This window comes from Podarcis muralis, chromosome 2, assembly GCF_964188315.1.
Source record: "Podarcis muralis chromosome 2, rPodMur119.hap1.1, whole genome shotgun sequence".
NCBI classification, from domain to species: Eukaryota; Metazoa; Chordata; class Lepidosauria; order Squamata; family Lacertidae; genus Podarcis; species Podarcis muralis.
This window is the reverse complement of record NC_135656.1, coordinates 5,432,598-5,445,906: the sequence shown is the minus strand read 5'-3', so window position 1 is coordinate 5,445,906 and position 13,309 is coordinate 5,432,598. Positions and strand designations below refer to the sequence as shown.

Below are 13,309 nucleotides of genomic sequence, written 5' to 3'. Positions count from 1 at the left end.
TACCTGGCCCATCAAGGTAGGATTGTGGGTCAACAGCAGCCCACAACACTAACTCTGCAGAACCTTCTAAAGCCATGAGAAGCCAGGCCCACGGCCATCGACTCCACCCGATGGACCACTCAACTGCTCCTCACCCCATTTAGTGTGCACAGTCCATTATTGGTCCCCACAGGTCGCTTAGGCGCAGCACCTCCTTGCCCAATGTGAAACAAGTGTAAATGGTGCCTTGCATAAGGATCTAGACTAGGCATGGCCATACTTGGCCCTCCAGATGTTTTGGGACTACAATTCCCATCATCCCTGACCACTGGTCCTGTTAGCTAGAGAGGATGGGAGTTGTAGTCCCAAAACATCTGGAAGGCCAAGTTTGGCCATGCCTGATCTAGACCAACTGCTCCTAGCTCTGTTGGGGTCTTCAGGCCTTAAGATCTTTCCATAGGCCTTGAGTGGAGGGTTCCCTGGGCACACAAACTAGTTGGGGGGGGGAGTGGGGGAAGAGAAGCCCCTCAGGGGAGGAAAAGAGATTCCTGTCTCCAGTGCTCAGTGTGTGCAGAGCTGAGAATCCAGGCTCCCTGTGACAACTGGCCTCACAGCACATCCCCACAGCAACCTTTGCAGCCCATTCCCCACAGCCAGAAGGTAAACATCGTCACCCACTGTGTGTCCCCCCAGACTCTTTCAATACTTGGGGGAACCATCTGGGAGCTTCAACCACATTCACCACAAGCTTCCTCACACTGTCCGATTCCACCTTTCCTCGCTGGCCCTTCCACTTGGCCTGGGGAGCACCTACCTTGCCCCCCAACTGTTGTTCCCTTTGCTAGGCTGTGCCATCACCACCCACGGCTCCGGCTGGGTGCCTGGGAGGATTTCCGCCCTTTTAAAAGCCACGGGCAGAACAAACAGGGATTTGGTGTCTGGGCGGTGATGCTGGCTCAGCACATTCCTAGTCCTAAGGGCCCCGGGGGCAGTGGAGGAGGGAGGGAGGGAGGAGGAATGATGGGGGGGCAGACAGGCAGCTCTGCTGGCCTTGCAACTAGATACAGGGCAGGGTGGGAACAAGAGGGGCCACCTTTGCAAGAGAGGGTGGAGCCGCTTCAGGTTGGAAGATCCTTGGACCCCACCAAGGCTTCCAACTGTTACTCCTCAAGAGTTGCAAGGGGGAGGTTGTCACTCCAGCCCCACAGAGGAAGCAAGTCCTATGCATGAGCAGCCTTACTTGGCTGCCGAATACTTCCTCTTGAACGCCATGCTTTCAAACACAACGCATGTAAGAGAGGTGTGTGACACACCCTTGTATTGCGGGAGGGCCCAGAAGCTTCGCAAGTGAGCCGAACACCAGTGATGTAGTGGGAAATTCTTCATGACAACCCCCCCCCCCAAAAAAAACCCCACCATACAACAAAACTGAACTTGGCCAGTGCAAACATTCTCGCTTCAATATATTATGCCAGTTTCCCAAGGATTCTCTGTACAATTTGGAGTGAATTCGGAGGGAAAAGCTACCAAGCCTCTGGTGCTTTTCTTGGAAAAAGAGTGGAAGAAGCATAAATGGAAGGGACGGTCTATCTCTTTCTGTGTGAGACAAGGATTGAGAGAGGATTCTGCATTTCATTTTTCTGCTTTTATTTAGATTAGTTCATTTTTAATTATATTATTGTCAGAGTTGCTTCAAGATCCTAGCTCACAGAGGATCACGCTAGCCAACGGTCATTAAGTAAAAGTCTTTATTGAGTTACAGTTTCCATTCTCAAGCTGCTGCGTGCAACTCTACGTCTAGTAGCTAGATCGGCGAAGCTCCGTCTGAATCTCCGCCCCTTGTACACCAACTTAATATCCTAGCCCTGCTCCACCTTTTCCGCCTGACTGTTCTTCTCTGGGTCCCTCTGCCCCCCTGGGTCTCTTCCTTCCGGGATTCTTCTGACGCTGACCCCCCGGACCCTCCTGTCTCCTTGCGCCGGGCTTTAGGACCTGGCTCCCTTTCCGGGCTGCCTACTGCGCCGCCTTCCTGTGCATTTGAACTTGGCGTGCGCGCCCAACCTTCCACCTTCCGTCTAACCGTCTCTTCGCTCCCAGATGGAGGTGTGGCCACCCCTGACTCGTGCCCTCCCTCCTGTTGTGAGCTGCCAGCGCTTGCCCCCTGGCTCCCTTCCTCTTCCCTGTTCTCTGGCGGTGACGCTGGTCCCGATCTCCAACTGCTCTCCTCTGAGTCCCCTCTGGCTCTATCTTCCTGGGGTGCCCCCCTAAACTCCCCCCTTGCCTTGGCCACTGGTGCTCCTTTCTGCGAATCCTCCGATTCACTGGAAAGACTCGGAGATCTCGGGTCGTCGTCATCACTCATCTTTTCTTCTGCCTCCTCCCCTTCGCTCTCTGTTTCCTCCCTTGCCCTTGCCTCTGCTCCTGAACCCCTGACATCCATCCCCCCCTCGAAGCCCCCCACTCCCCCTTCCCCTCCTTCCGGTGCTGGAGCTGGGTGCTGCTGTGTCAAGGGGACGAATGTCGGGTACCGTTCGCTTCCCGTAGCGGGCCTCCATCCGAAGTCTTCCGGTTCTTCCTCCCTGCTCTCGTCGACGACGGTCACCTCTGCTTCCATCTCTGTGCCGCCGTGCTCGAAACCTGGGTCGTCCCCGAAAACGTCCATGTCCGTCTCTCCCTCACTTCCTCCTGGCGGCGTTGCTCGTCCTGGACCTTCTTGCCACTTCCTGCGCCACTGCTCCTCTGGTCTGTCGTCCCACCAATACGAGGGTTCTGAGGCAGATCCCGAGGGTGACCCCTCCGGGGAGCGGACGTCTCGTGTCGGGTCCTCGTCCGAGTCGAACCCCCGGAACGTGCTGGCCGAAAGCGTGGGCGTGAAAAGCCAGTCGTCGAAAAAGTCTGCTGGCATCGGTCTATGTGGGAAGAGGGCATGAAACTCGTCTTTGAGCAGAGGTTCGTCCAAGGCGTAGCCCGGCACCCAGCTGTTCGCACTGGCCGGGGTGCCCTCCTTGGCGAGAAAGTATTCTACCCCTTCTTCCCCCCATCTGGAATCCAAAATTTCTGTGACTTCGTTGATGCGCTCCTTCTGTGCCACTCCTGCGTGCCCTGTTCTGTCTCTGACCGGACTCGGCGCCGTTCCGGGTTCCTGAAACCTGTGCGGTGCCTTGTAGGGAGTGAGCACCGATCTGTGGAACACCGGATGCATTCTGGAACCCTCCGGAAGCGCCAGCCTGAAGGCCACTGGGTTGACCTGCTCTTCGACTTGATAGGGCCCCAGTTGCTTATGCCCTAGTTTCTTCTTGGCCAACGACCTGGCCGGCACTGCGTGGGCTGCTAACCAGACCCAGTCTCCCACGTGGAGCTCTTCGCCAACCCTTCTGCGTTTGTCCGCTTGTACCTTGTATGCGTGCTTGGCCAGCTCCAGGTGGCGCCTCAGCTGATCGTGGACTTCCTGCAGTTCCGACGCGAACGCATCTGCCGTCTGCGGCTCCCCCTCCCCCAGCCTTTCCAGTCCCGGGAAGGTTCTGGGGTGCCTCCCGTTGTTGGCGAAGAACGGCGTGACCCCCGTGGACACGTGCTTCGTGTTGTTGTAGGCGAACTCGGCGAGCGGCAGGTAATCCACCCACGTCGCAGGCTGTTGATTTGCATAACACCGCAAGTACTGCTGCATGATGGCATTGACCCGCTCCGCTTGCCCGTTGGTCTGCGGGTGTCTCGCCGACGCCAGGTTGATCTTGACGTTCAGGAAGCCCATCAGCCTCTGCCAGAAATTCGAGATGAACTGCCGCCCCCGGTCGGACAGAATAGACCGTGGCAGACCGTGAACCTTGAACACGTGGTCTATGAACAGTTTGGCGGTTTGTTCCGCCGTGGCCACCTTCGCACACGGAATGAAATGTGCCATCTTGGAGAACAAGTCCACCACCACCAGCACTGCCGTCTTGCCCCTCGAGCTGGGCAGATCCGTGACAAAGTCCAGGGCCACTCTCTCCCAAGGTTCGACCGGAGTTTGCAGCGGTTCCAACAGTCCGGCCGGCGGTCTAAGCACTGGCTTCGCCCTCTGGCAGGTGTCACACCTCGCCACGTAGTCCGCGACCTCCCCTCTCATTCCAGGCCACCAGAAATCCCTGGCGACTAATTCCACCGTCTTCTCCTTGCCGAAGTGCCCTGCAGTGGGCGCGTCGTGCAGCTGCTGCAGCACCTTGGCGCGAAGGTCGTCTCCCGGCACGTAGATGGCCCCTTTACGGATGAGCAAGCCATCTCTTAGCTGGAAACCGTCGGCCGCTGCCTTGCCCCTTTGCACCTCTGCCATCTTTGCTTGCGCGAAGGAGTCCCCCTGCAACGCTCGTCGCACCGCCTCCAGATCCACGGTTGCCGCGGCGCACGCCCACACTGTTGGTGCGAAGATGTGCATGGCGGCCGCTGGCGTTGCGTCCTCCAGATACTGTGGCTTGCGAGAGAGAGCGTCCGCCATGATGTTGGTGTCCCCCGGGACATACTCTATTCGGAAGTCGAAGTTCGCAAAGAACTCAGCCCAACGTATCTGCCTTTGGTTCAGGAACTGTGCCGTGCGCCAGTGCTCTAGGTTCTTGTGGTCCGTGCAAACCTGCACCGTGTGCTTGGCGCCGATCAGAAAGTGCCTCCACGCCTTGAACGCTGCATGAATGGCCAGCAACTCCCTGTCCCATATGGTGTAGTTCTGCTCGGACTTGCTGAGCTTCCTGGAGTAAAACGCTCCCGGTCGCCACACCCCCTGCGGGTCTTTCTGCAGCAGGACCGCCCCCACGGCTCTGTCCGAGGCGTCTGTCTCCACCCTCATCGGCTTGCTGGGGTTGACATGAAGCAGCTGCTCTTCCGACGCGAAGAGACGCTTGAGTGCCTGAAAGGACTGTTCCGCCTGCTCTGTCCAAATGAACTTCTTTTTCTTGGAGCTAAGCGTGTCAGTGATGGCCGCCGTCTGCATAGCGAAGCCCTTGATAAACTTGCGATAGAAGTTCGCAAAGCCGACAAACCGTTGGACCTCCTTCCGGTTGCGCGGGCTCTTCCAATCCAACACCGCTCGAACCTTGGCGCTGTCCATGGCGAGCCCCTTGTCAGACAGCTTGTAGCCCAGAAAATCCACCTCCGTCACGTCAAATTGGCACTTCTCCAGCTTGGCGTAGAGCCTATGTTGCTTTAGCCTGTTCAGCACTTCCTTGACGTGTTTGTCATGCTCCTGTTGCGACTCCGAAAAGATCAGGATGTCATCTAAGAAACAGACGCACGTCTTGTAGAGAAGTCCCGCCAACACGTGATGCATGAATGCTTGAAAAACGTGGGAGCCATTTTGCAATCCAAAAGGCATAACTCTATATTCGTAGGTCCCCAGTGGCGTGAACATGGCTGTTTTCCACTCATCTCCCTCCCGCATGCGAATGAGGTTGTACGCCCCTCGCAGGTCCAACTTGGTGAACACTCTGCCCTTCCGCACCTTTGCGAGGAGGTCGTCAATTCGGGGCATGGGGAAGTCCGACGGCTTAGTCACACTGTTCAAGATCCTGTAATCCACTACGAGTCTCTTTTGGGGCGTGTCCCGCTTCTTAACGAAGAACACCGGGCTGCCTCCCGCCGCCTCGGACTCTCGGATGAAACCGCGCTCCAAATTATGATCTATGAACTCTTTGAGTTCTTGCAGTTCGTCCTCTGACATGGAATACAGTCTCCCCTTAGGCAGCGCCGCCCCTGGCAGCAGGTCAATCTTGCAGTCATATGGCCTGTGAGGGGGTAGCCTGTCTGCCTCCTTCTCGCAGAAAACTTCCAAAAATTCTGCGTACTTGTGGGGAATCGCTTGCAGCGTGCCTAGCAGCAGCTGCGACTCTTCTTCCTCTCCTTCCTGCCTGGGCACGATGCAGTGTTCAGCACAAAAGGAAGAGCCGAAGGTCAGCTGCCTCTGATACCAAGCCAGCGTTGGGCTGTGCTTGTCCAGCCAACTCATGCCCAACACAATGGGCGTGTCCGACAATTGAGTGACGTTGAAGCTGATGACTTCTTTGTGATTCCCAAGTCGCATCACCATTGGTGGCGTCTGCTGCACCACTTGCCCCCCTAGCAGCTCCCTGCCATCCACCGTGACAACCTGCAGGGGCAGTGTGGCCGGCAGCAACTGTATAGCATGCTTGTTGACAAAGTCCTGCCCTATAAAGTCCGCATTGCTGCCTGAGTCAATGGTGATTGGCACGTCCATGGTGATGCCATTGGGCAGCTGGAGCGATGCGGTGAGCCTCACCACTGGTTTGGGCGGGAGGGGGTTCACGGGCTGTAAAATCTCTGGGGACTGCATCATTAATACGTCTGGCTGGGCCCCAGTGCCTCTTCCTCCAGCCAGACTGCATCGTTTCCCTGCTGTGGTTCTCCTTGCTGCGTTGCTGCAGTCGCCATTGCTGAGGCTGCAGTGAGCTTGCGGAGCCTCTGGGGACACTCTTTCGCCATATGCCCTGGCTCCTCACAGACGTAACACTTCCTGTTCCCTCTAGGAGGCTTCGCTTTCACTGCTGCTGGTGCTAGAGCTCTGGTTGCTGACTGAGCCCTGGCACCTCCAACCTCCATCGGTTCAGCTCCTCCTCCTGGCGGAGGCGTGGATTGCGTACGTGCTGCTTCTCTGGGAAAGAAGGAGGAGCCCCTGGCTGGTTCGCGCCCTCCACGCCCTTCGTCCCTGCTCCACGGACGTCCTTCCAGCCGTACCCCCACTGCCAGCGCCCTCTGCACGACCTCCTGGGTGGTCCGGGGTCTCTCCCCCCTCGCAATTTCATCTTTCACAGAGCTGTTTAATCCCTCCCAGAACAGGTCTCTTACAGGAGTCGCATCTCTGTCCCATTCTAGGGCACTGGCCAAGGCGAAAAAGCGGGCATGGTACTGCCGTACGCTGGCCCTTCCCTGCTTCAGTCCATGAATCTGTTGCCGAGCAAGATCCACGTCAATGCTTGATAAAAAACACCCATCCATCGCTTTAATAAAGGCATTCGCATTTTGGAGCGCCGGATCGTTATCCCTCCACAAATTGCGCAGCCATGCCCTGGCATCCCCATGCAAATAGGACATGATGAATCCCACTTTCTCCTGCTCATCTCTAAAATCTTTATTCAGCAGTTGCAGTGCACACAGCACGTCTGCTCTAAAATTGGGATACTGTTGCAGGTTCCCATCGAAGTGAGAGACCAGACCGCCTGTGCGTCTCCCCAACCCAATCCCCTCTGGTTTGGGTGTCTGTTGCCCTTGCTTCGTAAGCACTTCCAACCTGACCTGGAGATCCCTGTAGGCGGCAGCTGCGTCCTCCTCTCTCTTCCTGGATGCGAGAGCCTCGGCATTCAGCTGTGACACTGCTTCTCTGAGTTCCGCTATTTGCTGTTCAGCCGTCATGTCGGCTGCCGTTCGTGAGCTCGCTAGTAGGCACCTGCTTCTCTCCTCTCCTCGAGGCTGTATATGCCCACAATTCTTAGAGACGGAGCTTACTGTCAGAGTTGCTTCAAGATCCTAGCTCACAGAGGATCACGCTAGCCAACGGTCATTAAGTAAAAGTCTTTATTGAGTTACAGTTTCCATTCTCAAGCTGCTGCGTGCAACTCTACGTCTAGTAGCTAGATCGGCGAAGCTCCGTCTGAATCTCCGCCCCTTGTACACCAACTTAATATCCTAGCCCTGCTCCACCTTTTCCGCCTGACTGTTCTTCTCTGGGTCCCTCTGCCCCCCTGGGTCTCTTCCTTCCGGGATTCTTCTGACGCTGACCCCCCGGACCCTCCTGTCTCCTTGCGCCGGGCTTTAGGACCTGGCTCCCTTTCCGGGCTGCCTACTGCGCCGCCTTCCTGTGCATTTGAACTTGGCGCGCGCGCCCAACCTTCCACCTTCCGTCTAACCGTCTCTTCGCTCCCAGATGGAGGTGTGGCCACCCCTGACTCGTGCCCTCCCTCCTGTTGTGAGCTGCCAGCGCTTGCCCCCTGGCTCCCTTCCTCTTCCCTGTTCTCTGGCGGTGACGCTGGTCCCGATCTCCAACTGCTCTCCTCTGAGTCCCCTCTGGCTCTATCTTCCTGGGGTGCCCCCCTAAACTCCCCCCTTGCCTTGGCCACTGGTGCTCCTTTCTGCGAATCCTCCGATTCACTGGAAAGACTCGGAGATCTCGGGTCGTCGTCATCACTCATCTTTTCTTCTGCCTCCTCCCCTTCGCTCTCTGTTTCCTCCCTTGCCCTTGCCTCTGCTCCTGAACCCCTGACATCCATGAAATAACCTTAATAAAATTTTACAGGGGATAGGAATACTAAGTCATTTTCCTCCCGCCCTTCACCCGCAAATATGCAACCCGATGGACTCAAAAGCTTGCTCAGTATTTTGTGACATTTTGGTGGGTTATAATCAAAACACTTTTGCAAAACAAAAGCAGGCAATTTAACCCTTACTGCTTCCTTTTCACTTAGCTGGTGGGTTTTTGAGAAAAAGGATTGCCAAATAACACCTCTGAAGATGACATCATTTAGTCCTTGCACTACGCCTGAACTCCTGGGGGGGGGGTTTCTTCCTGTCTAGTGGAAGCCAAAGTAACGGCTTGCTTGCAGGAGATGGTGGGGAGACTCTCATACAAATATCAGGTCTGTGAGGAAGGAGGAGCCCCCAACCCAGATCTGCCACAGGATGCTGCTGCTGACATTTTGCTCCCAATTATACCATGTGTACTTGTCCAATTTGTTCTTTGTATTCATTGTTATATTGCTGTGTGGGTGCACCACGAAGGCAGGCTTCCACCCCGTGCTGTGCCTGGTTGCCTGGGAAACCAGCCGGAGGCTGATGTGGACAAGCCCAATGTGGTGAACTGGATGTGCTACCGCCAGACAGAGGACATCTTCACCATGTTCCTGCCTCTTGGGGTTGACGGTTGGACTGACAATAGCAGGGATGTCACCGGCTGAAAACACTTCAAAGCCTGTTATAGACTCCCTCAGGTGTTGGGCTCCAACGCTCTTCCACCCCAGCAGCCAGCATGGTCAACGATTGTAGACCTTCCTCATTGGACGTAGCCTGGGGAACCTCTGCATCTTCTACTTCCCCTCCAGCCAGCAGTCCCAGGCTTGGAAAAGCCAAAATGTCTAGGGATTCATCTCCCTGGGGGCTCCTGGGGGGGGGAGCAGTGAAGCCCATGAGGGTCCTGGCCTCAGGTAAGTTGCTTGCCAGCAAGTGAGCATACCCTCCAACATTTCTCCAATGAACATAGGGACATTCTAAGGAAAAGTGGGACATTCTGGAATCAAATAAAAATCCAGGATGGCTTCTCTAAATCAGGGAAGTCCCTGGAAATTAGGGATACTTGGAAGGTCTGGGTGAGGTGGGCCAGAATATCAGGCCTCTCCAGACCCCAAAACGGCTACTATGCACCTCTGAAGTGCACTTTTAAGAAGCAAGAGTTCTCAGGCCTCCAGCATAGAATTACGTTCTTTTATTGCCTTCTGCTAAACTAATCTAGACATGATCCTGGCCACACGTGTGTGAGGACGAGGAGTGTGGGAAATGCATCTTCCCTTCTTTCTGTTATTGTTGCTAAAAATAGAGATGGCTCTCTTGGATTGTGCTGGGATTTCTCATAAAACTCAATTTGCTTTAAAGATGTAGAATGTGTACAGCCTTAGTTTTTCCTGCTGTTCTCAGGGTGTGTGGTGCTCAATAAGCTTTGTTTATTGTGTGGTATGAAACATAAACAGACACAATACCTTTAATGTCCATTTTAAGCACCTTCTTTCCCTCAAAAAATCCTGGGCATTGTAGTTTATCCCTCACAGAGTTACAATTCCCAGCAACTTTAACAAACTATAGTGTCCAGAATTCTTTGAGGAAGGAAACATGATTTGAATGTGCTCTAAAGGTATAGTGTGTACGCTCTACCTGCATGGTCATGGATGGTGGGGGGATCAACCCAGGGCCACCCCAAAAAGAGCAAGGAGGAGGAAGATGGCAGGCCAGTGGCAAGTAGAGGAGCACATCAGTCGTGGCAGATGCCCAGTGGTGGCATACACCACCCCCAGGCACACTGTGCCCTAAGTAACCGGTCAGCCCTGGTGCAGTTTCTGTCCCCAAGTGCCAGCACTGTCCCTCTCAAGGGTTTCCAAGTATTGCAGTCTCTCTTTCAAGTCTGTTTGCTCAAGCCCAGGCAAAGCGAGCTTCCTGGGAGATTTGTGTAGCTGGAGATCTATGCCAGTGCTGTAGTACAGGGGTGTCAAACTGAAATTCATCGGGGGCCGCATCAGCAGTTTGGCACCGCTAGAGGGCAGACGTTCTCTGGCTTGTAGGCTGCCGCGCATGCGCTGAAGAGGCAGCTTTCTTGTGCCAAAAAAAAAAAGCGAGAATAAAAGGTGAAGGCCGGCGGCGGCTACACGGGCCACATGACAAGGTCTGGCGGGCCGGATTCGGCCCGCGGACCTTGTGTTTGACACCCGTGCTGTAGTAGATATCAAGGTGGTCTGCATTTCAGGGCATCCCCATCATGTCCACCATCAAATTGTGTTAGAAGTGCAGGACCACATCCAGCCCCTGGGTGTTCCCAGACACGCTTTTGTGGCCCGAGGCGCACGTCTTCATCTCCACCCCCTCCCACAATGACACCTACCAGGACCACTAGTGTTTCTTCACCAGCGTTGACTTTGAGGAAGGCTGGTACATGTGGAACACCACAAAGGACCTCCTGAAGGGGCTGCCCATCCCAGAGGTCAAGCTGTATTGCTTCTAGGACACGGGTTACCAGCTCTGGAAACCTACGACGACTGCTTCCCCTATGAGGACCCCATCAACTTCAATGCACTTTGCATAGTAATGTACATTTTAGAGAAGCAAATTCATAAAATGTCCTGGGCATGGCAAAAAGAGGCTGGGAAGGGGGAAGAGAGAATATAGGTCTGGCCGCTGGATCCCAAAACTATCCACAAACCCCCGTTGCCTCTGCTGCTTTGGGTGGGAGAAGGAAGGTAGGTTGATATTTTTAGAGTGAGGCAGCTGAAAGGGCCACAAATGGTTATTTATTCTTAACTGTATACAGAGAGGCGCTTGTGGGATTTTCTGTCTCCAGTGCCAAAGTAACCTAACTGACCTTGGGTATTTGGGAAGAGGGTCACCTCAGGCAACAAACTGCCTTGGTCTAGCCCTGGATGTTTCCCGCTTAACTCAACCCTAGAACTGGAGTCACCTGAATCAGGAAAGAGTTTTCATCCCTCGTGGGAAAATATTTGTTGTTTGCGATGGTTCATTTGCTCTTAAGACAACACAAACTGAAAGAGGATACCTCAATTTTTTATTAAGTACAGAATCTCAATAAAACAAATAGTAGTTGACATCACACAAAGGGAAGGGCCCCGGAAGGATCCTCTGCATGGACCTGAAATCATTTTTAAAAGTTCCAAGTTGAGGCAGAGCACGGAGAACGAGCGCTGCCCCCCTCCCAGCCAAAGAAAACAGGAAGAGTGTGGACGGAGCGTCAGAACCGTGGCTTTACAAAAATACATGTTGTACAATTTACATGGGGAGCAGTTGTAGGAATGTACAAAGAGGTGAGTTTTATGGCAAGAAAAATACTCTTGTGCAACGGAGGGACTAGGCAACTGCCTCTGGTTTGGTAAGGAAGAATTAGGTGCCGATTCTCAAAAGCACTCATGTTTCTGCCTCAAAAGGAGAGCTTGAATATGCCTATGGACAACCACATTTCTCTCTGCCAGAGCAGAGTCCTATCACTGCTAAGTTGATAGGCAGGACTGATAGGCAATATATTCAAGACCAAGGTGAGCAGGAGCTACTGAGGCTGTCCCAAGACAGATCAGCAGGAATTCAGGCACTCTGGACAGCCAACGGCCACCACAGGCTCATCACAAGGACCTGGAAAGTGGTTTTCAGCTCCTGCGAAGATCTCATTTGCACCATTCAGGAACTTATGGAATGGGGCTTGGTTGTGCTGCTGGGAAGGGCAGAGCAGGGGATGGCAACTCTGAAACAGAAACGCCCCCCCCCCCCAACCTGTGCAGAGACTAGGAGGGAAAGAGTATTGCTTGGTGGAAGCGACAAAGTGGCACTAGGATGGAAACCTCCCACCTACAATTCCCTTCTGCGCCCGTATGGCATGCAGAGATACAGGGGTTACGCAAACACACAGTTCGCCCACTCAAGAGTTGCCATGACTTATGCTGCCCACCTGCAGAGGTCCGCCTCCCGAGTGTCTGTGTGTGCTTGGGCTTTTGAGGTGGCCCCTTCCCCATGGATCTCCTTTGCAGTCGTCCCAGGAAGCCTGTTTCCCTTTTCTTCCCCTCCAAGCGTGGCAAAGTACAGCCCACCTGAGCCTGCAGCCAGAGGGGCCCCCTCGATACACCTAGCTCAAGGGGGGCTCCTTTGCAACCAAAACGGGGAAAGAGGAGACACACAGCCTGGTGAGGTGGGAAAGACCATGGGAAGTAGCCCCACAGAGGGTTGGTTGGTGACTGGGCTGGCCGCATAGCCTGCTCTGGGCTTCAGCTGGCTGGCCAGAAGGGCGATGCAGAAGGGAGAGCTGCTCCACGCTTCAGGTTCACGGTGGGGGGCTCAGCCCTCCTGCAGTCAGGGCTCCTGACCGCCAGGCAGGACCAGGGCCTGCAGAATATCCGAGAGGGACACGATCCCCTTCACCACATTGCTTTCATCCACCACAACCAGCCGATGAACCTATGGGTTAGCAGAAAAGGCCTGTGAGGACTTGCTTGACACAGCCCAGATTTAGGGGTGGTAGTGATTTAGAGAGCCAGGTTGGCTTAGCGATCAGAGTGCGTTGGGACTGGGAGTGGGGTCCAAATCCTCATGCAGCCATGAACTTCACCAAGGGACACTGGGCCAGTCATCTAACCTACCTCACAGGGCTGTTGTGGGGGCAAAATACAGAGGGGAGAAACTGTATACTGACCTGCGCTCCTTGAAGGAAAAAGTGAGGTGTGAATGTGGTAAATTAATACGTAAGTACAAAATTTGTATCTATTTGTCCCCAAGTCTATATGAAAAAGAAATTTGGTGTTTTGGTACTCGTTCTCTTCCCTTGCAAATACTCTCTCATGCTATTCAAAGCCTTCCAAGTTTCTCCATGGAAATGAGAATCCCATCCTTCAGTGATAAGCAACTTTTTACATAACAGCTTTGTGGTTAAGCAGCAAGTCAAGGGCACCTTTGGTTCCTTGTCAATCTGAATAATGTTGTATAAAGTGTGGACTTCACTAGCTGACAAATGCTGTTCTGAAGTCATCCTCACACCCCAGGTTTCAGGCAAGACTCTCCCACAAAAGAGTCCCACTGGCCAACTTTTCTTCATTTCAGC

At 54.1% G+C, this 13,309-nt stretch overlaps 1 protein-coding gene and 1 pseudogene across 2 annotated transcripts in view; one reads left to right on the top strand and one right to left on the bottom strand.

Moving 5' to 3' along the window:
- Nucleotides 1–8,895: 8,895 nt before the first annotated feature.
- LOC114592799 (phosphatidylcholine-sterol acyltransferase pseudogene) lies at nucleotides 8,896–10,969 on the top strand (annotated as a pseudogene).
- Nucleotides 10,970–11,258: 289 nt separating this feature from the next.
- PRKAG1 (protein kinase AMP-activated non-catalytic subunit gamma 1) overlaps nucleotides 11,259–13,309 on the bottom strand; it is a 22,343-nt gene continuing 20,292 nt past the window's right edge. For both annotated transcript variants that reach the window (XM_028721361.2, XM_028721362.2), the window contains exon 12: nucleotides 11,259–12,669. In XM_028721361.2, the coding sequence (XP_028577194.1) occupies nucleotides 12,565–12,669 (105 nt within the window). In that variant the 3' untranslated portion in view covers nucleotides 11,259–12,564. The remainder of the gene's footprint in view (nucleotides 12,670–13,309) is intronic.